The following is a 26,237-nucleotide window of genomic DNA, read 5'->3' as shown; positions in this document are numbered from 1 at the left end:
ATATCAGTCCCGCAGTGGACTGATCGTTAAGACACGGTTCCCAGAAGAATAAGCGTCACTGGCTGCTCTCAGTGAGCGGGTGGGTGACCACTTGGATCAGCCTACGAAGGGACCGAAGGTGTGCGGTAACGGTTCTCGTTAAACTGTTCTACCGTAAAGTGTTCAACTTCGCGCTCAGGTCGTCGGGCTACCGAAGAGGGAGTGCTATCCCCTCTGGCGAGGATCAAAATTGTGATGGTATGTCTTCTTATCATCCTCAGGGGTATTTTTCCAGACAGTCGTCAATAGCCCATTGTGAGCCATGGTGGCTCAGGGGATAGAGCTCTCTCCATCCAATGAGGTGACCTGGGTTCGATCTCAGAGAAAACTGGTTGATTCGAATTCCATACCCGGCTCGCACCGATCACAGTGCTGATGTGATATATCCTCAGTGGTAGACGGATCATGAGTTAGAGTCCCTTGCTGTCAGGCTAACCGTGGGAGGTTCTAGTGGTCTTCCTCTCCATGCAACACTAATGCTGGTCACTTCCATCAAAAAGTCGTCCACGAAGGCAAATTTCTACCAATACTTGATCCAGGAGTTCCTTTGTCCTTTGGATTGAGTTCAAAATTACGAGGCTACGTAGTTGAACATTCATAGTCCTAACTAATCATGGCTGTCATGGACAACATCAGGTCAGGTTTTACGGGGGAGCTCAGCTGTGCCGTATGTGTCAGTTTGTTGAGGATTAGGAACATATATTAATCCACTGTACAAATTGTAAGCATTTATGTTATGGTTGATTTTTACTTGAATTTTCTCCTAAACTGTTTTTCGCGTCAATCTCTGCCCCTATGTGATTCCTCTTCTTGAATTTATAATCACTTGTGTTCCTAGAGTATATATATATATATGCCTTTTTTGTTTGAAAAAAATTCATGGAATTTGATACCTTAAGTACTGTTGTGCCAGTTGTAATTATATTCTGAGCTACAAACATCTTATATTTAACCATGTGAAATTGTTTCCTTTTCTTAACTATGCACCCCTACTGAAGATGCGACATCTCTTCTGATTGATACTGTTTATTTTCTTTGTAATGCTTGTTTGTATTTAGTTCATTTCTAAGTAACGCTGTTTTCTGGATTTCATATGTAATATTCTACATATTTGTTAAGACTCTAATTTGAAAATTTTGAATATGTTTGCTTATGTGATTGAACTGTAGCGCGCACTTCGAACTTTCGGACTGTCCCCGGATGCCCCTTTACGGGGGCGATGCGGGGTTAAGCTAGTTATTCATAGTCGTAAACCCAAAAATTGGGTCGGCTCAACGATGGTTATAAAATACAAAATAACCCATTGTGCAGCACTAGTGCGATGTAAATAAATTGCAACTACAACAAGTATATCATACCAGTTTTTGATAAGACAGTAGCTTTGTGAATCTTTACTCCCTCGAAATGCACAGGCAAAGACGTCATTTCTCTGTTCTTCAGTTGAGCTAAGGCCTTCCAAGCTAACACCAGATAACCGGTTCCGGGATACAGATACCTTCCATCAATGTAATGACCTGATAAAAAATGATCAGGTGAGTCCTTTGGTCCGATATCAACTATCACCCGCTGACTGTGGGTAGGTTCGTCGAATCGAGGCACTGGCCAACTCTCGGAATGGTCCCATTGGATGAGAGGAGATATCATTGGAGTACCCCTTGGAGCTGGTAACCTAACTTCAGGATAGAGGTGGTCGATTTGAGGATTCAGGCCAGCGTTGTACAATCTGTAAAATAAAACAAATACTAGTTTTTTGAGAGGGGCATTTTGAAATGTATAGTGCAAGTTTCGGAATTTTGAATTGTACCTTCCAATGTTCATCAAAACATGCGGAATGTTGTCCACGTTTCGCTTCATCAGGCCAATGTACTCTGCATCGGGTCCGATGACTCTTTTCAGAATGGCCTGAAGAAGATGGTGCGGCCCTATTTCAATGACGATGGCGTTCTTCGGAACCTTTTGCAACGCTTCGTAGAACAGAACAGGAGAAACTAAGTTCTGTAGAAAGTAAGTAGCACCAGCAACCTTGGCTTCGGGATCTGACCATTTACTTTCTGGGTAGGTAGAACTAATCCATCGACTGGACCTTGGTTTAGGATTGGGTATGAGCTACTCAAAACGTAAACATAATTAATTATCTCATCTAAGAAATACAGTACAGTAAATTATTATGTGCACTTATCATTCAGGGCTCGAAAATTGCATTGCCCACCAAGTCACACAAAAATTTTTATCTGTAGCATCGGGTGCTGGTAGGGACTTCTTATACAATATGAGTCACTGCAAGTTGGAGTGCAAGTGCTTGTGTATCACAAAGTATGGGTGAAATTATAGGAGCAGGGCACAGCCGCAAGATTCTCAAAACACAATGATCACGTTGTGAGCCAAAAGGACTGCAAAATAGATCATAAACAGTAACCCGGAAGTATCGGCAGCCAAGAGCTTGAAGTGCGCCCATGTGTAAAAAACACTATCCATAAATTTTGCGTGCATCTGTCAAAAAATATTCAAATTTACTCTGTTTTCAAATCCAGGGGACAATTACCCTTTTTTTAGTCAGAAAGTAGTAGGCAGATTGATAGACTTTACTTAGTGATGATAGGATGAGGAGAATAAGTTCTGCTATTAACGATCAAAACGTCATCCAACACACAATTTTTAGTGTTCCTAAACTAAACTAAACTCAGTGGCGCGACAGCCCTTAGAGGGCCACGGCCTACTGTGCCCATCTCAGTTTTCTTGACCTTGGGCTCTGGGGTGCAGGAGCAGATGTTCCGGTCAGGTGGTCATCCGAAAGCGAAACCCCCAGTGTTTAGTTCTCAACCATGCTCGGTACTCATTTTTTGACCCACTAAAGGGATAAAAGGCTGATTTTTAGTGTTCCAGCTAATCTTAAATTTTCATGATAAGTTCGATTCGGCTATGAAATAATACAAAATTTCTCTTAAATCAGTCAGAAGATATTTAAAATTTGCTCAATAAAAATTTGAGTTTGTCGATAATGCGACAAAATCTTGATTATTGATCCAACCATTTTGTTTGCTTGAATTCTCTACTTCAGCAAGTCACTTTTCTGTAATTCGAAATTTTAGAATTTTTACTCTGAGATTCTTGTTTCTTTGCCAGACAATTGATTTTAAAAAAAACTAAAAATAGACGATTGAAAACTTTTAAATAAAAAAAAATTATGCTAAATTATGTATTATAACTGGAGAAACGAAACATAAAACTCTCCGTGTAGTAAAAGGTGACTGGTGCACGTTAAGTCTGGGAGCATGATTACAAAGCTCCCAGACTTAAAGTTATGGGAGCATAGTTACAAAGTCGCTTATGCTGCCACAGCAAATCAATACCTATGGAGGTACTATCAAAATTGCGATCTGTGGATTAATAAATGGATGTAAGAATGGTTACGCCCTATAAACGAGCTGTGTTATGTGCGTAGCTTAAGTCGTATTCTTGGTCATAGATGGGACCACTGGAAAACAGGAAACGCACCCTTTGCCTTAATTTTGCTTGGTCTCCCCATAGAGACTTACTGGTTGGCAAGTGGCATTAGAAACAACAACAAAGTAAGTGGTGCATTTAAAGCATTATCATTAGGGTAAAGAAATAACCTTTTGGAATTCTTGTTGAATTTTCGCAGCAGCAGGGTATACATATTTACTATGAAAAGCACAACCACTGCTGTCGACGTCTTTAGCAAAAATGTTTTTAGCTTGAAGATTCTTTACAAATTGTTGGACTGCAATTTTAGTACCAGATACAGTTACTGAATCTTGGGCATTATTGCAGGAGGGAAAAACACCTTCTGGGCAAAGTTTTTCAGCTTCGGACCAACTAACACCTGAAAAGGAGGAAAATCATTTTCAAAATTAGAGAAGATTAATTAAGACTTCTCTTGATGCATATTTATTCCGATTAACGGGACATTTTATTCAAAGAAGAATTTTTCTAATCAAGGGAAGTACACAATTAACAACGAAAATGTTAGTGATTTCGAGAATTATTTTCATTCCCTTGCATATCCTTTACATATCCTTTTCGTTTCCTTTTCATTTCCTTGCACTAATATAGTTAAACAAGGGATAACACTCAAAACATATCAAGCCTTTTATTTATATTGTGATGTTAAATTTATCAAATTTAATTAAAGCTCCCGACTTGTTAGAATTTATAAATTACAAAAAAACATTTATGGATGGTAAAATTACAAGCAAATTTAAACACAAATCACAATAATAAAACTTTCTAGAATATTAAGCCTGTTCACACATCGCCTCGTAAGCATAACATAAGCGGAGAGATACACCGGAGGTTTTCTAACTTTCTTCCGGTTTTAAGAAACTTGCTATTGTTTACACTCAGTCACATATAGTACGGCTTTCAGGAGAACTCCTCCAGACACCCGTCTCGCGTCGTTGGCGGGTACTATGGTTTGGTTACGAGGAAAGGTCACTTCGAATAGGGGTGTGGGGTGAATAGTTTTGTCTTAAACTTAGCGTTGGTCGTCGTAAATAAACCAATCGACACCTTCTTTCCTCCATTTCACCCCCATTATAAATGTGCTCTCGATTGTTACCATAGCAACAGACAGCCTCAGACTTTCAGTCTGGAGGAGTTCTCCTCAAAGCCGCACTATACTACAATCCATACTACAATGGTCATATAACAGAGAAATAACATGTTTAAAGAATTAAGAAATTCTTTTTTTTATTTCTTATTATATTTCTATTATATTATTTTACTATTTCGTTATTTGTTCAATTCTGTAAGCCATAAAATGTGTGATCATGTTTTTTAAGGGGGAAATTTTCAATTGAAAATGCCATGTTTACTGACTGCTATGGGTAAACGTACCTAAAGCGGCCATTGCTCCTTCTTCCATTGGAGTGTCATCTAATGTCCGGCCTCTCATGAATGCTGCTGTGATCGCCTCTTGCATAGAAAGGCATCCGTCAGCATAAGCACAGATCAGTTCCCCTGCACTGTGTCCAGTGATGCCATCTGGTTTTATGCCAAGACTCGCCAGCAGATCGACCAAAGCAATCTAGACACAAAAGCCTGTTTTACTTTAAAGACACATTCGTGCATCTAACAATATAACAAGTGGCGATAAGGCCTCACTTTTTTCGTCACTTCATTTTATTATTTCAAGGAATTAATAAGAATATTTTTCAATATTGGCGATCGAAATGGGCAACAGGTGGAGTAGAGAAGAACTCTTTAGCTGTGGCAACACTTCGCGTGCTTTCACCATTAGCGTGTGGAGAGTCATAGGAGAAGGAAGTACGTTAGTTTCTCCCTTGAGTTTTAAATAGATTTAAAAATGTCAAGTCTGGAAACTGTATGGAACCGAAAACTACGTTGAACATAGTTCTAAAAGAAAGCGTCGCGGAAATTTTAAAAAAATATTTTTTCACGATTAAATACAAGAAAGGTCTGTTAATACAAAACTGTTAAATACCAAAGATATTAAGGCCGGGATTATATGACCGATTATACGATATTAGAATATATGACCGGGACAGCCAAATATTGGCTGGTAGGGCACTGGGCCCATGTCCAAGAGGTCGTGGGTTCGCTCCACGCCGACCGAGGACTCCCCATGTAGTAAATGGTGACTGGTGCACTGTAAATCTGTCAGGTAACAAAGTCCTCCATGTTCCCAGAACAAATCATACCTCTGGGAGTACTGATCCAGGAGTTTCCCTGTCGTCTGGATTGGTTCAAAATTACAAGGCTACGGAGTTGAACATTGGTAGTCGTAAACCCAAAATTGGGTCGGCTGTTCAACAACGGTTTTAAAAAAAAGAAGGAAAAAAAGATATTAAGAAAGGTATAGTAGTGCATTCCGATACAACTGTGAAGAGGAGGAGAGGGAAGGGAGGAGGGCCAAGATATGAAACCAGTCTTTTCCCCAGATGGCGATTTCGAGTGTTGCGATCACGAATCCTGTAAAAAAAAAAAAAATTACACTTATTTCTTAAAAATTTTCTTCGTTTTTAGAAACGATCCTTAGTAGTGCTTAAAATGTTTTGAGATAAGTTTTAAAAGAAATATCTTAATTAAGTTTTTTTAATCGTTTAAAATTTTCAATTTTCGAAAAAAATGGCCACTTATTTTGAAATGTAGTCAGAGTTAAAAATGTTAAAATTGGCTATGTGGCCGGTAGCAAAATCTTCGAATTTCGCCCTGCATCTTTCAATAATACGCAGGTAGTTCAAATACAGTCTCCAACTTAAAGTCACATTTTCTCAAAGGAATTAGGAATTCCATCTAGAAAATGTGTCACTTCAAGTTGCATAGTCTTGGCTACTTTTATCTAATTTTCTTAAAAAATGAAGAACAAATACAGGTATGGATTAATAAAAATTTTCAAATGGTAACAAAATTATTTAGTATTAGAATAGAGAATGAAATTAAGAGGCAAACCTATTCCAGCACTCATGAAACGAAGTTGTTTAACCTATCTTTACAGAAATCGAATTTTTATTATAATACAGTGTTTAATGAGGTGAATAGTAAATATTATCGTTTGAAATATTTTTTGCTTTCAAACTTTTTAAGACTTATTTTATCCAAAGTAAAGGGAATATGTCTAGATTGCAGTCAAATTTTTGCATGAATCGGGTTGAAAATAAAAGAAATTTTAAATACGAAATATAAATACGAAAATATAATTACGAAAAAAAAATTTTAGTTAATGTATTTTACAAGACATATACTATTGTCGTCTAAATTGACAGAATTTCTCTTACGTTTACAAAAAAAATCATGTTATTTAAAAAAATCATTACTTATTGTTGTTTGGTTGAATAACACAGAGGCTAATGCCGTCAAATAAAGTATTTATTAAAACATAATATGAGGAAACAATAGTTCGCACACACAGTGCTACACATCTGAATCAACCAACAACTAGCCAGCTTCTTCAACAAATATATATATCTATTTCCCCTATCGGGAAGTCGTTGTATTACATCACGCAACTCGCGCAACTTATTTGAGAAGGAGAGGAAAAATGAGATTTTATTTGCATATTAACAACACTCCCCCTGCGAATAAATACACATTTTTCCACAAAATATAAAACATAAATAAACTAATTTTTCATACAACTTAAACTTATTAATAATTAATCAATTAAATTTATTTGTGACACAGTCCAAGTGAGCTTGTCAAAAGTTACAGCTTTAGTTAGGAAATCTGCGATCATTTCGTTCGTTTGCACATACTCTACTTTAATAATTTTGCCAATTATATCCTTTACGTAATGAAGTTTCAAATTGATATGTCTCGTTCTAGAAGATGATTTTGCACTATTCAACCAATCAATTGCAGATTGATTGTCGGACGAAATGGTCACAGGTTTCTTTACAAATATAGAACAATGCAATTCTTCCAATAAATTTAATATCCACATTAGTTCTCTACAGACACCACCTAAAGAAACAAGTTCCGTTTCACAAGTAGATAGAGCAACTGTTTTTTGTTTATTGCTCTTCCATAAAATTAAAGAATCACCTAACATTACAATTTCTCCTGAAAATGATTTCCCATTTTCAGCATTTCCCCAGCTTGCATCGGCATGAGCATTCAAAAGTCCTGATTGAATTAAAATGTCGTTTCTCAGGTTTATGATTAAATTGAGATAAGTAGCTCATGACAAATGCTAAGTCTGGTCGTGTTCTGTTCGAGAGATATAAAAGTTCCCCTATTAATTCTTGATATTGTGTTTGGTTAACCATTTCGTTTGAGCAATTAAAACTCCTATCCTCACCTCTTACGATTGGTGTTTTTACACATTTAGAATCAAACATACCATGTTTCTGCAGTAAATAGTTTATATATTCAGTTTGAGATAAAGTTACGCCCTTCTCACTTTTATTTATTTCTATACCTAGAAATTTATTCTCTTTACTTTCCTTCACTTCAAATATCCGAGATAATTTTCCCACTATATCATTATACATTTGTAAATCTGAATAAATAACTATTAAGTCATCAACATATATTCCAATATAAAAATACTTAGAATTCTCTATTCTAGTGAAAATACAATTATCCGAAGCTAGCTGTTTTAAACCAAGCTTTTCTAATTCCCGTTTAAGATGTAAATGCCAATTTCGACCTGATTGGGGTAATCCGTAAAGACTACGTTTTAACTTGCATACTTTATTTTCACCATACAAATGTTTAAAACCTGGGGGAATAGTCATATATACAGTTTCTTCTAAATTACTATAAAGATATGCAGTTTTAATATCTAAAAATTTTACTTCTAAATTTAATTTGGCAGATAATGCTAACAACAAACGCAAAGATTCGGTACTTAACACGGGTGAATAAGACTCTAAATAATCACGATTTTTTACTTGATTAAAACCTGCTGCTACTAACCTAGCTTTGTATTTATTTTCTTTCATAGTAAAAACCCATTTACTCTTCACTATTTTTACATTTTCAGGTTTATCAACTAGATCCCAAACATCGTGTTCGTGAATAGAATTTAATTCTTCATTCATGGCTTCTTCCCATTTTAACCAATTTTTATCACGTTTAGCTTCATCAAAGTTACCCGGAATATTAGTTACTAAGCTTGAACTTGCTTTTTCCTTTATTCTATCTGATCGACGTACACCTAGGTCTAGTAACCTGTTCTCGTTTTCAATTATTCGTTGTTCATTTAATTCCCTAATCTTTTCTTTAGTTGAACCTACTGGACGACCGCGAGTTTTAGTTTCACTTAGATCTCGAGTATCTTTCAAATCCAATGGAAATTCAAAACCTGTATTTTGGTCTTCTACATTAGTTTGAATATTAAAAAATTCATTGATGTCATCAGATTTATCCTCACTAAACAAATTACTACTACCTAATAATTTCTCATTAAATTTTACTGAACGCTCTTCGATTACTTTATTTCTTTCAGGGTCGTAAATACGATAAGCTCGTCTTTCATTCGAATATCCCAACATAATACCCTTTTTACCTGGAATAGAAAGTTTGTGTCTTAAAGCTTTAGGAACATGATAGTATACTGTAGATCCAAAAACACGTAGATATTTATAGTTCTGCTTTTTATTAAAGAATAATTCTTTTGGAACTTCAGTTTTACCTTTTCGAGGAGTTAGGTTAGTAACATGCGTTGCATAGGCTATTGCTTCAGCCCAAAAATTTAAAGGAAGTTTACTATCATAGATTAATGTTCTAGCTCTATCTAACAAAACTCTATTAGCTCGTTCAGCTTTACCCAAACTTTCTGGGTTGTACGGCACAGATTTTTCATGAGTAATTCCGCATTCACTGAAATAAAACTCAAGATCTTTGTTTACAAACTCAAGACCATTATCACTACGGAATTTCTTAATTTTCTTATTTATTAAGTTTTCAAATTTCAATTTAAAACTTACAATTTTATCAAATACTTCGGTTTTGTTCTTAAGAAAATAAGTAAAATACATGCCAGAAAAATCATCTACTAATATTAAAAAATATCTTGAATTCCCTAAGGACTTAACTGGGAATGGTCCACACAAATCACCATGTATTAATTCTAAAGTTGTTGAACTTTGAGGAGTTAAAATACTAAAATGAGGTTTTCTGGTAATCTTAGAAATATCACATGATTCACAAGACAATTCATTATCAATTTTTAAATTTAACACTTTACACATTTTACGCATGTAATCAGCATTTAAATGACACAATCTTTTATGCCAAATTACATTCATTTCAGCGTTATTTTTAACTTTGTTACACTCAGAAAGACATACCTCGTTATTAACATTAGGTTTTAGCTTAACTTCTAATTTTTTATTCACATTTAAAGCTTTCAAAACTACGCGTCCATTAGGAGCAATAATTAATACTGAGTTTGAATGTGATTTTATATTAAACCCCAAATCCATTAAACATGTAACTGACAGTAAATTATGACGTAATTCTGGTACATACAATACATTACTAATTATAATTTTTGCATTATTACTTAGTGAAATAGCTTTAACAGTTCCGGTTCCTTTAGTATCTAATGTAAAAGTCTTACCTGCCTGGTATATTTTACTGTCGCAAGCATCTTTAGATTCGAACCAGCTTTCATCCTTGCACATATGAGACGTGGCTCCGCTATCCAGGATCCAACATTCGTTCACTTGTCCTTTCTGTTCAGCTGAAACTAAGGCGTAATCATCTGGAGTAGCACTTTCGGATACCAATGTCTCTTGAAAATTTGGTTTTCGGCGACCTTTTGCTCTGCTGGTCGATATTTTGTAGCCCCTATCTGTTCCCACTTCTTGATGTTTCGAATAACAATCCTTTGCTATATATCCCGGTCGTCTACAGGAGTAGCAAATTTTTCTAGGTAAACTCTTCTTCTGAGTAGCATATGCGGATTCCAAATTTCTATGTCCACGGGATTTCTGTAGTAAATCTTTTTCTTCTTCCCTTAAGACTTCAAGTATTTCTTCTATCGACTTTTCTCGTTGCGTTTTAAAAACTTGTTTTATGCGCTCATATTTTCCAGCTAGACCTCTGACCGTGTAGAACACTAATTCTCTGTCAGATATTTTCAGTCCCAAGGAAGCACACTTAGTCGATAATCCTTTAGCTCGAGCTATTTAATCGTTTACGGCTTCTGAAACCAGCATTTCTAAGCTCTTAAGTTCGGCACCCGCATCAATCTTTCTATCTTCCTCAAGCCCAGTGTAGGTAGTTTTAATTCTTGTCCACAAAGCTTTTGCATTCTTTTCTTCTGCATATTGCAAAGCCTGTTCGTCTGATAGAGACAATTTCAAGTATGATACGGCATCTTGGTTTGTAGCTTCCCATACTTGCAATTTACCAGGGTCAGTTGGAGCTTCCTCTGTCACTGCCGACATTAGTTTTTTGAGATTCAAAACCGCTTCCATTTTCATGGCCCAAAGATGATAATTAGTTCCAGTCAACTTCGGAATTCCAAAAACTAAGTCCTTTTCCATGATGATCGTAAACCACGCTCTGCTACCACTGTTGTTTGGTTGAATAACACAGAGGCTAATGCCGGCAAATAAAGTATTTATTGAAACATAATATGAGGAAACAATAGTTCGCACACACAGTGCTACACATCTGAATCAACCAACAACTAGCCAGCTTCTTCAACAAATATATATCTATTTCCCCTATCGGGAAGTCGTTGTATTACATCACGCAACTCGCGCAACTTATTTGAGAAGGAGAGGAAAAATGAGATTTTATTTGCATATTAACAACACTTATTATTATCATTATTTTTTTAAAAAATCATTATGCAATTAGCAAGGCTTTGTCGAAACAATAATGGCCCATTCATTGCATAAGTCATCATAAGTTCATACTCTAATTCAGGGAGGAAAAAATAATTTTTTTACTTCGAAAAATACCATTGCGGTATAGCATTTAAGTAATCCTCCGCTACTGCATATAGTTCCATTTTATTTCGTTATCAAACTATACAAATACGTTTTTGAAACAATATAAAAGCTTTTAAGAGTTTAATACGTCTGGCAGAAATTAATTCGTGCCATCCTTTATGATATATAACATGGAATTATTAAATAGAAAAGGTTATAGTTTCGTAGTCTTACTGGAATGCGAGACTTGGCAACATATTTCAATAAATAAGAACATTCTTTCTTTATAAAGAAAAAAATATATGGCGTTGAAAGAGCATGTGGATTTGATTGGACCACTAAAAATGGCGTGTCTTATACTGACATGCCCTTAACAAATCAAATACGAGATAAAGAATTTTTACTTTCGTTTCACTGTAGAAGAAAATCGTCAGCAATAAACAATATTTATTATTCTTTCATCAGTTTTCAGACATCATTTTTATAGATTCTTATTACTAGTTAATTGATTATTGTTGCTAATAACTAATAACTGTTATTATTATTAATAAGAAATCAAGCAAAATAGAGGTTCTGCAACTTTTTTGGAAAAGTTGGCGTTGTTGATATATGTTCGCGCTGGAAGCTTGGCATCCATTTGGCGTGTACTTAAATGCAAACAGGCTTTCTCCATATAGGGATAAGGGTTTTTTCTTAACTTGCAACAAAGCATAAAATCACATAACAATTTTTTTTACCATTATGTTGCATATGATAATTAGTATATAACAAGAATGGTACTTCTCCGTTAACCGGGCGCAAGCGAAAAAACGCCAAATAATGTAGAATTCTGCCAAATTTATAACAGCCATAAGGGGAATGTTAGTTTGGGGCCACGTGATCTATTTTCTGAATTCATTCAAAACAAAGAACGTTTTCCTTTCTTTTTTTCATCTTAATTTTTGTTTTAAAAAATGATATTATAAGCATTCTTTTTGGGTAAAACTGTTTTGTTTACAATGCATTAATATTTGTTTATAGTAGAACGTTTTTGACTTTTATTCCGTTGGCTGTTTTGTAATTCGCTCGGCGACTTGGCTCACGTTCACAATTGGCAACATTTGAGCCCGGCAAGCGGAAAAGTACCATAAGAATAAAAAGGAATTACTTGAACTGTTGCTATGGAGACAAAATCTGAAGTGATGGTTCTGAATTCTTTGGTGACCCAGTCCATAAGATCTACCCCATAAGGTTTTAATATCTCAGCGCATTTCTTGATGGATTCAGCAAAGGGGTTCAAATTCAAGAGACTCTTCGCCATACCAGACCAATGAGTACCCATCCCAGAGAATATATACCAAACGGGTCTTTTCTCGTGAGGAACTTTCTGTAAAATATAATATTACACACTACAATCACCAAAATAAATACTATCTGCAGACATAAAAATCGCACAAGAACAATTGGGTACTTGCACTTCGAGAAAATCTAGATCAAGCATACCCACACATGTGTCTTATGACATCAGAGCCGGCTGATCTTAATTAAACAAAATGGCGTGTCAAAGTTTTCCGCATAAGTTGAAAGTTAGTTAACGTGAAGTTAATTAAATACAGCATCGTATCGCACATGGAATTTGTTGAAATACAATTCTTTCTTAGATTTATTATTTGCTTTTGTATTTTATTGTAACAAGTGATATATTTTTGCTTTGTGTACCTGGCAACTTCGATGCATAATTAGTTTGTTTATGTTCTACATGGCTTCATGCCTGTTTTTGAGATAAATAAGAAATACATGGTGAAAGAATTGATAATCATTGTGAAAGAATCTTTGTGAAGGATTATAGAATGTATCACTTAAGCAGTGACCCCCCTCCCCCCCCCAAGCTCTTGGGCGCATTCTTGGACTAATTCTAAATTCCCCCTAAACTATTCGCTTTATTTAGTGCAAAAATTCCCCCCTCCCCAAGCTTTAAGTGGGCGCATCGTGCGCCCACCTTCCCCCCTGATGGGGGCCCCTGCACTTAAGAGAACTGATACTTGACGGGATAAGTTAACTGGAAACAGGATGGAAAGAACAGTTGCTAACGTAAGCAAAGTCACGTTTTAACAACCAATCAGGCTCGTCACACTACATCACTTGCAGGTATGTGGTATCAAATGTGCAATAATAAAAAATAATAAAAAAAGAATCGTCGGGTAGACTATATTTGAGGGTGCCTCTTGATTCTCGCCAAGTTGTGATCGCCAAGGTGGGCGATGTTGAAACCCAATCATGATTCTGATTGGTTCAGATTTTAGCGTTATTTTTAAATGTTCAACGGTATATGTAATTTCAGAGGTTCGTTAATTCTACGTTGGATACCGGCTAGTTAGGTTACTTCTGCTTCTGGTCAATAAGATCGAAGGTATGTGAGCAGTCATAAAAAGGGACTATTGAAAAAAATTTCACTGCCTGTCTGGTACCACAAACGCCATTTTCGATTCGTATTTCGCCGAATTTATGTGGCGATGGAGGAACACATATTCTATTCTTTATAAATTTAGACAGTATCTAACTGCTATTAGGGAATTTTGCGGACCTAAATCTGAGGATATTCAAGCTTAATGAAGAAGTGAGTTGCTTTTTTCCTTTTCTTTCTGTGCTTATTCAATTAATTTTTGTTTCGATTCAAAATTCATCTTATTGGGTTTATTAGTTTTGCTTATATTGGGTTAATTGCAATTTTATAAAGTTTTGGCAGATGTTTTGTTGAAATTTTCCAATGTTTTATTGAAATATTATTATGTTTTGGCCATTATTCCTGTTACCATGGTGTTCCGCGCAAACAGGAATGGCGCCAAACGTAAGTCGCCAATTTCGCTAATGGGCACCCTCAAGTATATTTTTACCGAATCGTCGTACAGAAACATACAAACGCACTTTTGAACCGCTCACTTTTGAAATGTTATTATAATCGAATTTTTCACTTTGAACTCAACATGTTTGTCAGGATCGGTCGCTGTGGATTAATCTGTTCTATTTGAATGGATATGAAAATATTTCTGTCCATATTTCTCTTCTTTTTTTTTCCTTCTGAGGCTGGCTTAAAATGACTCGAAAACTGCCAACATAGTGAGCCAAATTCGCCAATCCTATTTGATTCTTCAAACCCACTGAGTAAATAACATCATACTCAGCTAATTATTACGCATCGTTTTAGCATATCTGGCCAATAGCAACCAATTACTGTGCTTTATTTAAAAATTAATTATTTCGATAAATATTCATACATCGTTCGCTGTTTCATAATTATTAATTTATTAGATTTTTAGTATAATCCATTATAATATTTAATGTCGGGATAGCTCGAGGTATAGAACGCTCTTTTCCAATTTAATCCAATTTTTTTTATTCTTTCCAATTTTTTATATTTAAAAAGTTATTCGAACGTTGTCTGGGCTCATTAACACTTACAGAAAAAATAGTGACTTTCCGTCTAAGTATCGAATTGGCGAGACATAACAATTTTTTTCGCGGTTGCATGAGATTAATTAATTATATTTTTAATACAATCCATTATAATATTTAATTTCGGAATAACTCGAGGTATAGAACGCTCTTTTCCAATTTAATCCAATTTTTTTTTATCTTTCCAATTTTTTATATTTAAAAAGTTATTCGAACGTTGTCTGGACTCATAACACTTACAGAAAAAATAGTGACTTTCCGTCTAAGTATCGAATTGGCGAGACATAACAATTTTTTTCGCGGTTGCATGAGATTAATTAATTATATTTTTAATACAATCCATTATAATATTTAATTTCGGAATAGCTCGAGGTATAGAACGCTCTTTTCCAATTTAATCCAATTTTTTTTATTCTTTCCAATTTTTTATATTTAAAAAGTTATTCGAACGTTGTCTGGGCTCATTAACACTTACAGAAAAAATAGTGACTTTCCGTCTAAGTATCGAATTGGCGAGACATAACAATTTTTTTCGCGGTTGCATGAGATTAATTAATTATATTTTTAATACAATCCATTATAATATTTAATTTCGGAATAGCTCGAGGTATAGAACGCTCTTTTCCAATTTAATCCAATTTTTTTTATTCTTTCCAATTTTTTATATTTAAAAAGTTATTCGAACGTTGTCTGGGCTCATTAACACTTACAGAAAAAATAGTGACTTTCCGTCTAAGTATCGAATTGGCGAGACATAACAATTTTTTTCGCGGTTGCATGAGATTAATTAATTATATTTTTAATACAATCCATTATAATATTTAATTTCGGAATAGCTCGAGGTATAGAACGCTCTTTTCCAATTTAATCCAATTTTTTTTATTCTTTCCAATTTTTTATATTTAAAAAGTTATTCGAACGTTGTCTGGGCTCATTAACACTTACAGAAAAAATAGTGACTTTCCGTCTAAGTATCGAATTGGCGAGACATAACAATTTTTTTCGCGGTTGCATGAGATTAATTAATTATATTTTTAATACAATCCATTATAATATTTAATTTCGGAATAACTCGAGGTATAGAACGCTCTTTTCCAATTTAATCCAATTTTTTTTTATCTTTCCAATTTTTTATATTTAAAAAGTTATTCGAACGTTGTCTGGACTCATAACACTTACAGAAAAAATAGTGACTTTCCGTCTAAGTATCGAATTGGCGAGACATAACAATTTTTTTCGCGGTTGCATGAGATTAATTAATTATATTTTTAATACAATCCATTATAATATTTAATTTCGGAATAGCTCGAGGTATAGAACGCTCTTTTCCAATTTAATCCAATTTTTTTTATTCTTTCCAATTTTTTATATTTAAAAAGTTATTCGAACGTTGTCTGGGCTCATTAACACTTACAGAAAAAATAGTGACTTTCCGTCTAAGTATCGAATTGGCGAGACATAACAATTTTTTTCGCGGTTGCATGAGATTAATTAATTATATTTTTAATACAATCCATTATAATATTTAATTTCGGAATAGCTCGAGGTATAGAACGCTCTTTTCCAATTTAATCCAATTTTTTTTATTCTTTCCAATTTTTTATATTTAAAAAGTTATTCGAACGTTGTCTGGGCTCATTAACACTTACAGAAAAAATAGTGACTTTCCGTCTAAGTATCGAATTGGCGAGACATAACAATTTTTTTCGCGGTTGCATGAGATTAATTAATTATATTTTTAATACAATCCATTATAATATTTAATTTCGGAATAGCTCGAGGTATAGAACGCTCTTTTCCAATTTAATCCAATTTTTTTTATTCTTTCCAATTTTTTATATTTAAAAAGTTATTCGAACGTTGTCTGGGCTCATTAACACTTACAGAAAAAATAGTGACTTTCCGTCTAAGTATCGAATTGGCGAGACATAACAATTTTTTTCGCGGTTGCATGAGATTAATTAATTATATTTTTAATACAATCCATTATAATATTTAATTTCGGAATAGCTCGAGGTATAGAACGCTCTTTTCCAATTTAATCCAATTTTTTTTATTCTTTCCAATTTTTTATATTTAAAAAGTTATTCGAACGTTGTCTGGGCTCATTAACACTTACAGAAAAAATAGTGACTTTCCGTCTAAGTATCGAATTGGCGAGACATAACAATTTTTTTCGCGGTTGCATGAGATTAATTAATTATATTTTTAATACAATCCATTATAATATTTAATTTCGGAATAACTCGAGGTATAGAACGCTCTTTTCCAATTTAATCCAATTTTTTTTTATCTTTCCAATTTTTTATATTTAAAAAGTTATTCGAACGTTGTCTGGACTCATAACACTTACAGAAAAAATAGTGACTTTCCGTCTAAGTATCGAATTGGCGAGACATAACAATTTTTTTCGCGGTTGCATGAGATTAATTAATTATATTTTTAATACAATCCATTATAATATTTAATTTCGGAATAGCTCGAGGTATAGAACGCTCTTTTCCAATTTAATCCAATTTTTTTTATTCTTTCCAATTTTTTATATTTAAAAAGTTATTCGAACGTTGTCTGGGCTCATTAACACTTACAGAAAAAATAGTGACTTTCCGTCTAAGTATCGAATTGGCGAGACATAACAATTTTTTTCGCGGTTGCATGAGATTAATTAATTATATTTTTAATACAATCCATTATAATATTTAATTTCGGAATAGCTCGAGGTATAGAACGCTCTTTTCCAATTTAATCCAATTTTTTTTATTCTTTCCAATTTTTTATATTTAAAAAGTTATTCGAACGTTGTCTGGGCTCATTAACACTTACAGAAAAAATAGTGACTTTCCGTCTAAGTATCGAATTGGCGAGACATAACAATTTTTTTCGCGGTTGCATGAGATTAATTAATTATATTTTTAATACAATCCATTATAATATTTAATTTCGGAATAGCTCGAGGTATAGAACGCTCTTTTCCAATTTAATCCAATTTTTTTTATTCTTTCCAATTTTTTATATTTAAAAAGTTATTCGAACGTTGTCTGGGCTCATTAACACTTACAGAAAAAATAGTGACTTTCCGTCTAAGTATCGAATTGGCGAGACATAACAATTTTTTTCGCGGTTGCATGAGATTAATTAATTATATTTTTAATACAATCCATTATAATATTTAATTTCGGAATAACTCGAGGTATAGAACGCTCTTTTCCAATTTAATCCAATTTTTTTTTATCTTTCCAATTTTTTATATTTAAAAAGTTATTCGAACGTTGTCTGGACTCATAACACTTACAGAAAAAATAGTGACTTTCCGTCTAAGTATCGAATTGGCGAGACATAACAATTTTTTTCGCGGTTGCATGAGATTAATTAATTATATTTTTAATACAATCCATTATAATATTTAATTTCGGAATAGCTCGAGGTATAGAACGCTCTTTTCCAATTTAATCCTTTATTTGTTATCTTTCCAATTTTTTATATTTAAAAAGTTATTCGAGCGTTGTCTAGGCTCATTAAATCTTACCAAAAAAAAAAGAGTGACTTTCCGTCTAAGTATCAAATTGGCGAGACATAACAATTTTTTTCGCGGTTGCATGAGATTTTTTTAATGGATCTTGGCTATTTTCTCGTAGCTGATTTCAAACATGCAATCGTTTTCCTCTCCAAGCTACGGTTTTTTTTTTAAAAAAAGAAATTAAAGTTTAAGTCTATTTTTTACCGAAATGTATAAATTTAAAAACTTTATATACGACTGGTGGCTTCAAAATTGTTGCGACGAACTTCCTGGCGAGTTACGCACATCATCCGAATTAAAACTGTTCAGGAACTCTTGCACGGAAATGTCGTCATAAGACGGTAGGGAAACTTCGCTACTATGAACTGTTTCTTCGTTTGCTTCTGATCCGGTCATACTAGAACAGCGTCCCTAACCAATACCTCCTAGAGAGGAATCGGTTAGGGACGGTTAGGGTTCTTCCCATCTAGGAGGTATTGCCCTAACGCCGTACTATAGACGTTTCCGGGCAAGGGTTTCAACGCAATTTTAATCCTAATGATGTGCCCTAACTCCCATAGAAGTTTGTCGCACCATTTATGTGGCCACCAGTTATATATTACGTTTTTAAACTTATGTATTTTAAAAAAAAGACTAAAAATGCCATTTTTGAAAATAAAAATTTAAAAAAATCTGTAGCTTTAGAAGCAAAACTAATTTCAGATATGAACACCTGCTTTAGACAAGATCAAGTATTTGTATAAATGCTACAAAAAAAATTGTTCCTCTGTATACGGATCAGTTTAAAATTAACTTTGTTTGGAATTTCCTAGCAGCTTCAGAAAACTCATTCGACATTTTTATGCTTTGAGATTTGAGTTCTAGGGAGGAGGTTTATTAATGTGCGTTTTTTACATTCGAACTTTAATTATGAGAAATATTTTGATTTATTTAGAACAATTATTATTTTGCGAAAACAGCTGCTTTCATAAAAATAGATAAAAATTAAATTCTTAATTGATGTAATGTATCGAATGCAAGAACAATTAACATAGCGCAAACAAGCCGTTAACCCTTTCACACAACTACCTCCACGAATGATATTCACTCTCTTCAATTAGGTTTTAAAACGCCTTTTGAAAGAAATTCAACTTGAGGTAGGTATTTTATTGACGTCGCACTGGAGCTACACTTTGGGCTAATGGCGACGGTCTAGGAAACACCCCTAAGGACGATCCAAGAAGTGCCTTTGCAATTTCCATCCTCTGCAAAGGGGATGGCTCCAGTGCTTTGGTAGCCCGACTACCTGAGCACGAAGTCGAGCTCTTCACAGTAGAATAGTTTAACGAGGACCGATACCGCGCACCCCCGGTTCCTACGCAGGCTGATCAAAGTGGTCACCCACCCACTTACTGACCGCAGCTAGTGATGCTTGACTTCGGTGTTCTACTGGGAACCGTGTCTTTACGATCAGTCCACGGCGGGACAAAGTACAACAAGAAGAGAATTAAGAAAATTGGAAAAGTACCTTAATACCTGACAGGGCTTGATGATCGATGAGTTTGTAACCTCTGAAGGGTTTGGATGAAGTATAAGCACAGCTGCTGTGGAGCAGCTTGAAGAACTCTCCAGGCATGTCCTTCTGCACCTGACGGAACATGTATTGCACGCTTTCTTCCGTTCTTCCAGAGTAAAGAACCAATTGAGGTATCATCTGCTTCGATACCGAAACATCTGTGTTGGACTTGAGAACTGCGTGCACGTTCACCCCACCCAATCCATAGGAATTGATAGACGCGTAAGCACCGTTCCAAGGAGTAGGTTCCGTCACTATTTTGACTCGACCATCGAAGAGGGCTCTTATATTAAGATTTGGATTTTTGAAGTGCAGATTCGGAGGTATCATTCCTTTTTCCATTGCTATGATCACCTTAACAGCGCTGCAGAGTCCTTAAAGTAAATGCATTGCGACAGTAAACAAAAAGTAAAATAATTGCAGTTATTTTTTTTTTATTTTATAACCGTCGACGAACAGCAGAGCCAATTTCGGGTTTCCGACAACCAGTGTTCAACTCCGCAGCCTTGTAATTTTGTATCCTATCCAGGGACCCTACCATGAGCTACATGGAATGAAATTCCATCTGGGAATGACGTCACGTTTGAACGGGAATTATTTTTCCCCACCACGAACACCTTGGAAAGAGTTTCTTGGCAAGAAACAACCGGTTTTCTTTCCAGCCGGTGTCTACTGCCCGGAATCCTCATTCTTGGGTGGAATGGTGAATTTTTGAGAACTAAATACGATATTTCGCCGATGAATGTCTTAATTATTTTCTATTTCATAAGGGAAGATTTCAAAATATCTAAAAGATAAACGTGCCAGAGCCATTTTCAAGACGATAATTAAGAGATGTTTTGTTTCGTGTGAACGAAAAGATACTTTCAGAGTTAACTAAGAAATTACAGCAAACTAAATATGATTATGCTCTTATTATATGATAATTGTTACTATTTTTATGTTATATTACCTGGGATATATAACTTGACCAATTCCTTTTCTTGAAGTTCCAATCATTTCTATTTTTAATTTTCTTTCGATGAACTTATAATTCAACAGTATTTAGCTTCATTCCGAACGATAGTTTTTTATACTGTATACAGATAGCAGCAAATTTAAAGGAATTTGTTACAGGCATGATGTATTTTAAAGTAAACAATTTATTTATAATAAGAAATGCGAAAAAGAATAATGGGAAAAGTAAATAGAATAAAAATGCTTCGAAAAATATTTATGAAATATGTACTTACTTCTTCTTTTACTCATTTTAAAATCTTTTATTCTCATTCTTCCATTAAAATATATACTATAAAAGCTGTGGAAGTAGTTCCTTAAACTATAATTTTTAAGTATTTCAAACGTGAAATGATTTTACAAATCACGAAAATTTTGTTGACACAAATCTATAAATTAATTTCTTGTGAACATATTTATTTAACTATCAGTAAAAACAGTCACTTTAATAATGTAACAAATAAACCAAAGTAATAAGCAAAATAGTAACTTTAGTCATTCATATTGTTACAAATTTAATTGAAAACTAATGAACTTTTCTGAAATTAAGTTAATTTCTAAGAGACCGATTGGTAAACGTTAATTTTTTGTCTGATAAAATTTTATTTCCTTCCGGCAATTAGTTTTTATTTCAAAACTAGTATAATCAGTAATCTATCATACTCATGCAGTACTCAGGCACGAAATTTTGAATCTTAATTCATTAAAATATGATCATTATTTTAAGAGTTGTACTTTTTAAAAAATATTTAAAACAAATAGTGAAACGCACTAAAGGATATATCAGAAATATTTATTATGAAAAAATGGTTTTATTCTCTGAATTATACATGTTAAATATGACAGTTTTTAATTAGTAATAAATTATATGTATAATAAATTAAAGAATATTTCAAAGTATTCGCAGTTTATGTTTTTTTAGTCTAATGAAAACAAAAAACATTATTAAAAGAAAACAATAAATCGTCAAAAATATTATCTAAATAGCAGAAGCTCGTTTCGTTTTACTCATGCTAATGCTGCCAAACTTAAAAAGAAAATCTTAAGTAAATTGTGTGATTGGTTAAATTTTAGCCACGCCCTGAGAGAGAGTTATCGTGGAATGTCTGATTACAAGGGAGTGTTCATGGTGCGGTATTGAGCGTTCATCGAACCAAACTTTCCCAGTTTCACCTTACAGCCGGGAATCTTCATTCCATTCCCGGTAGTTCATGGTAGGCCCCTGGGACACAAGGGAACTCCTGGATCAAGTTTTGGGAGAAATTTGCCATCGTGGAGGACTGTTTGAGGGAACTAACCCACATTTGCGTTACATGAAGAGGAAAACCACGAAAACCACCCATGGTCAATTCGTAACGACCAGCCATTTGTTGGGATTCACACCCGGTTCACCTCATTAGAAGGCAAACGCTGCATCTCCCGAGTCATCAAGGCTTAATTGGGATTAATTAGAATTTTTAAGTTGTTAAAATTCACGTCATTATCATTTTTTCATAATCTGTGCGTCCCGCAGTGGACTGATCGTTAAGACACGGCTCCCAGCAGATCACCGAAGTCAAGCATCACTGACTGCGGTCAGTGTGCGGGTGGGTGACCACTTGGATCAGCCTGCGTAGGGACCGAGGGTGTGCGGTATTGGTCATCGTTAAACTGTTCTACCGTAAAGTGCTCGACTTCGCGTGCAGGTCGTCGGGCTACCGAAGCAGGGATGCCATCCCCTCGGCAGAGGATCAAAATTGTGATGGCATGTCTTCGGATCATCCTCAGGGATGTTTCCCAGACAGTCGCCAATAGCCCATTGCGCAGCTCTAGTGCGACGCAAATGAACAAAATCACATAATCTGTGCATATTGAATTTCAGGAGATAGAGTATTCAATGGGATATCCCTGGGTTTTAATCCAAGCAAAGGCTGATCGATACGAATTCAACACCCGGCTAGCACCGACCACAGTGCTGACGTAAAATATCCTCAGTGGTAGATGGATCATGGGTTAGAGTCCCCTTGCCATCAGGCTAACCATAGAAGGTTCTCGTGGCTTTCCTCTCCATGCAAAATAAATATGGGTTAGTTCCACCGAAAAGTGAAGGTAAATTACTTCCAATACTTGATCCAGGAGTTCCCTTGTCTTCTGAATTCAAAATTAAAAGGCTACGGACTTGAACATCGGTCATCGTACACTCAAAATTGGGTTAGCTGCTCAACGGCGGTTATAAAATATACAAAATTCTGCACATATCTTAGTTGGAAATTTGATTATTTTATTGCTTGGAATCTTTGTACCTGCCAAATAATGTAAACTGTGTTCACTAAACCTTTCATTATAATCTTTTCCCTTTAAAAACGTCCTATAACGTCACCGTTTAAATTTTTTCCTTAAGTATTCGTGATCTCCGCCCTCGAATACGCCATCTGGGGGAGAAGATCGGTTCCATGTCTTGATCCTCCCTGCTTCCTTCTCTTCTTAGTTGTATAGGAATGCATTTCGATAATTTCCTCTTTCTTAATATTTTTTTCATTTAATTGTCGAAAACATTTTTCAAAATTACTACAACGCTTTTTTTTAGAACTATGTTCAATGTAGTTTTAATTTCCATGTAGTTTCCCAACGTAAAAGTTTTTAATCTATTTGCTTAAGACAGAAACTAACGTATTTGCATCTCCTATGACTTTCCACATCCAAAATTTGAAAGCATGCAGAGCCTGACTAAGGCAAGAGCATAAGGGGCAGTTGCCCCTGGCCCCCACATCAGAGGGGCTCAGCAAATCAAATAGAAAGTTTATTTTGCGTTTCCCTCTTTATTGAACTTTTTTTTAACAAAATATCAGTACAGTGTAAAATCCGTCAGTTATATGTTAACTTCTTCATTAATCTATCGTATGAACACAAAAAATCTATATTTTGTAAATCCATGTCTTCCTAGGGCGGAATTCAGCTAAGTTTTCGCAATTGCAATGGACAAATTTGGCCAATCAAAAGCCTGTATTTTTGCATATCGTAAAATGTGATATATTTACGAAAATGCGGGATTCTGATTAGCCTAATTAAGCTATTGTAATTGCGAAAATTTACCTCAATTCTGCCCCAATGTTAGCAAGGATATGAATTTTTCAGAACTAGATGACTAAGATCTAGTAGTAGCACCTTTTGTTACGCCGCATAGTAGGCTACTCGCAATTGAAGCACTCGAATACGCCATCTAAGGAAAAGACATGCCTTACATCTTCCCTCTCCTTCTCTGCCCAGATGCATTGGAATGATTCCGCCTTCTTTAATATTAAATTATCTCTTAAAATTATAAAAAATATCTCGCTATTAAATTACCAAAAATATCAATGAAAATTACCTCAATGCTTACACTAAGCACTATGTTTAATCCATATAGTTTTCAAGCTTAAAAAATTTTTGAAAGGAAAACAAGAATCAATCAGACGAAGACAGAAACTAATGTACTTCCTACTACTATGACTATCCACACGTTAATGGAGAAAGCATGCCTAGTGTTTCCATAGGTAAAGAGTTCTGTATCCTGTAGCCCATTTCAATTGCCATTTGGTTGTTGTTGTAGGCCATTAAGGCAAGGAATGCGATTGTTTTTGTCTTAAAGTGGCGCCATCTATGACCAAGAATTCGATTTCTGTCACACCTTTCATACACCCAATCATTCATCCACAGATCGTAATTTTGACCTGAACCAGAGAACGATCAATCCCCAATTCAGTACCTCCAGAGGTATAATTTGTTATGGGAGCATGAAGGACTTGTTGATTCGACAGATTTAACGTGCATCCGTCACCATTTACTACATGGTGAGTCTTCGGAAAGCTAGAATGGAACTCAGGAAAAGAAGTACAGCGCCCTGACAACCAGGCTATCCGATCGCCCACTGGTGACTCCCCAGTGTCATAACAGTTTTGATCCTCTTCAGGTGCTTTGGTAGCCAAACGAGAAGACGGTCTATCGATATCGGAGAATGAGTAAGGAAGTAGCGAACAAACTTACCAGATGCTGGCTCAGTATGCCCCATGTTGCTCTTGACACTACCAACTAAAAGTGGCTCTCTCCTCTGCCCCGAACAGAATATGTCTGTTATTGTGTTCATTTCGATGGGATCTCCAACCGCTGTGCCCGTTCCATGCGCTTCCACATAAGAAACCTCCAGAGGATTCAATTTGCACTCTTCATAAACTTCTTCGATCAAACGCTTCTGCATTTCAGTTGACGGATGGGTAATGCCTGAAGAGAAAATTCGTCAAATACTTTGACAAGACAGAAGGAAGAAGAAAAAAGAAACAGCGGAGCAATAATTACCCTCTTTCTTGAATCCATCGGTGTTTGTTTTGATGTGAACAATGGATGCGTACTTTCGCCTTGCCATCGATGATTTTTGTAGGAGAAAAGTAACAATAGCTTCACTTCTTCCGTACCCATTGGCTATTGGAATTGCAAATAATTAGAGCAGTGGAATAAATGGATTAATGCTGATTATTATTATAAAGAATCTATTAAAACGTGTCGTGACTATCTATCTATCTATATATATATATATATATATATATATATATATATATATATATATATATATATATATATATTTCTCTTACACGGCGACAAAAAAAGCCTCATTACAACTCCCCGAATGGCAACGCTAGAAAATCGACCAATGACTGCCGCTAAAAATGTCAAATGCCAAATATAGCAGAGATGGCTCAACATATAGCTCTTTTAAGGTTGTTGTTAAGGTTGTTGTTGTTAATTTACGTCGCACTAGAGCTGCACAATGGGCTATTGGCGACGGTCTGGGAAACATCCCGGAGGATAATCCGAAGACATGCCATCGCAATTTTGATCCTTTGCGGAAGGGATGGCACCCCCGCTTCGGTAGCCCGATGACCTGCGCGCGAAGTCGAGCACTTTACGGTAGCACAGTTTAACGAGGACCAATACCGCACACCCTCGGTCCCTACGCAGACTGATCCAAGTGGGTCACCCACCCGCACACTGACCGTAGCCAGTGATGCTTGACTTCGGTGATCTGATGAGAACCGTGTCTTGACGATCAGTCCACTGCGGGACATAGCTCTTTTAAAAACGGAAACTGAAATAACCAGAGAGAGCATAAGCTAGGCAGAAGTGAGTAGTTTTTGTCGATAGATCTCTATTTTAGTATTTTGCCGAAAGCGCTTTTTTTTTCACGAATTTATATATTACGAATTTATTTGACGATTTTTGATTTATATCACGAATTTATTTGTTTTACTGGAATTTATTTGTTTATGCAGGTTTTTCCATTGCAATTCACTTATTTCAATTTTTAATAGACTTA

General features: G+C 35.1%; 1 protein-coding gene across 1 annotated transcript in view; it reads right to left on the bottom strand.

Moving 5' to 3' along the window:
- LOC107446508 (fatty acid synthase) overlaps nt 1-26,237 on the bottom strand; it is an 87,704-nt gene that overhangs the window by 39,699 nt on the left and 21,768 nt on the right. Inside the window, 8 exon segments of the mRNA XM_087157887.1 lie at nt 1,398-1,762; nt 1,844-2,145; nt 3,654-3,883; nt 4,897-5,086; nt 12,559-12,777; nt 19,868-20,289; nt 24,914-25,147; nt 25,223-25,345. Coding sequence (XP_087014013.1) covers nt 1,398-1,762; nt 1,844-2,145; nt 3,654-3,883; nt 4,897-5,086; nt 12,559-12,777; nt 19,868-20,289; nt 24,914-25,147; nt 25,223-25,345 — 2,085 coding nt within the window.

Source organism: Parasteatoda tepidariorum, chromosome 2, assembly GCF_982258835.1.
Source record: "Parasteatoda tepidariorum strain Cologne lab strain chromosome 2, Ptep-v5.0, whole genome shotgun sequence".
Classification (NCBI taxonomy): domain Eukaryota; kingdom Metazoa; phylum Arthropoda; class Arachnida; order Araneae; family Theridiidae; genus Parasteatoda; species Parasteatoda tepidariorum.
Note: the sequence above shows the minus strand (reverse complement) of the source record. Positions and strands in the feature narration are given on the sequence as shown.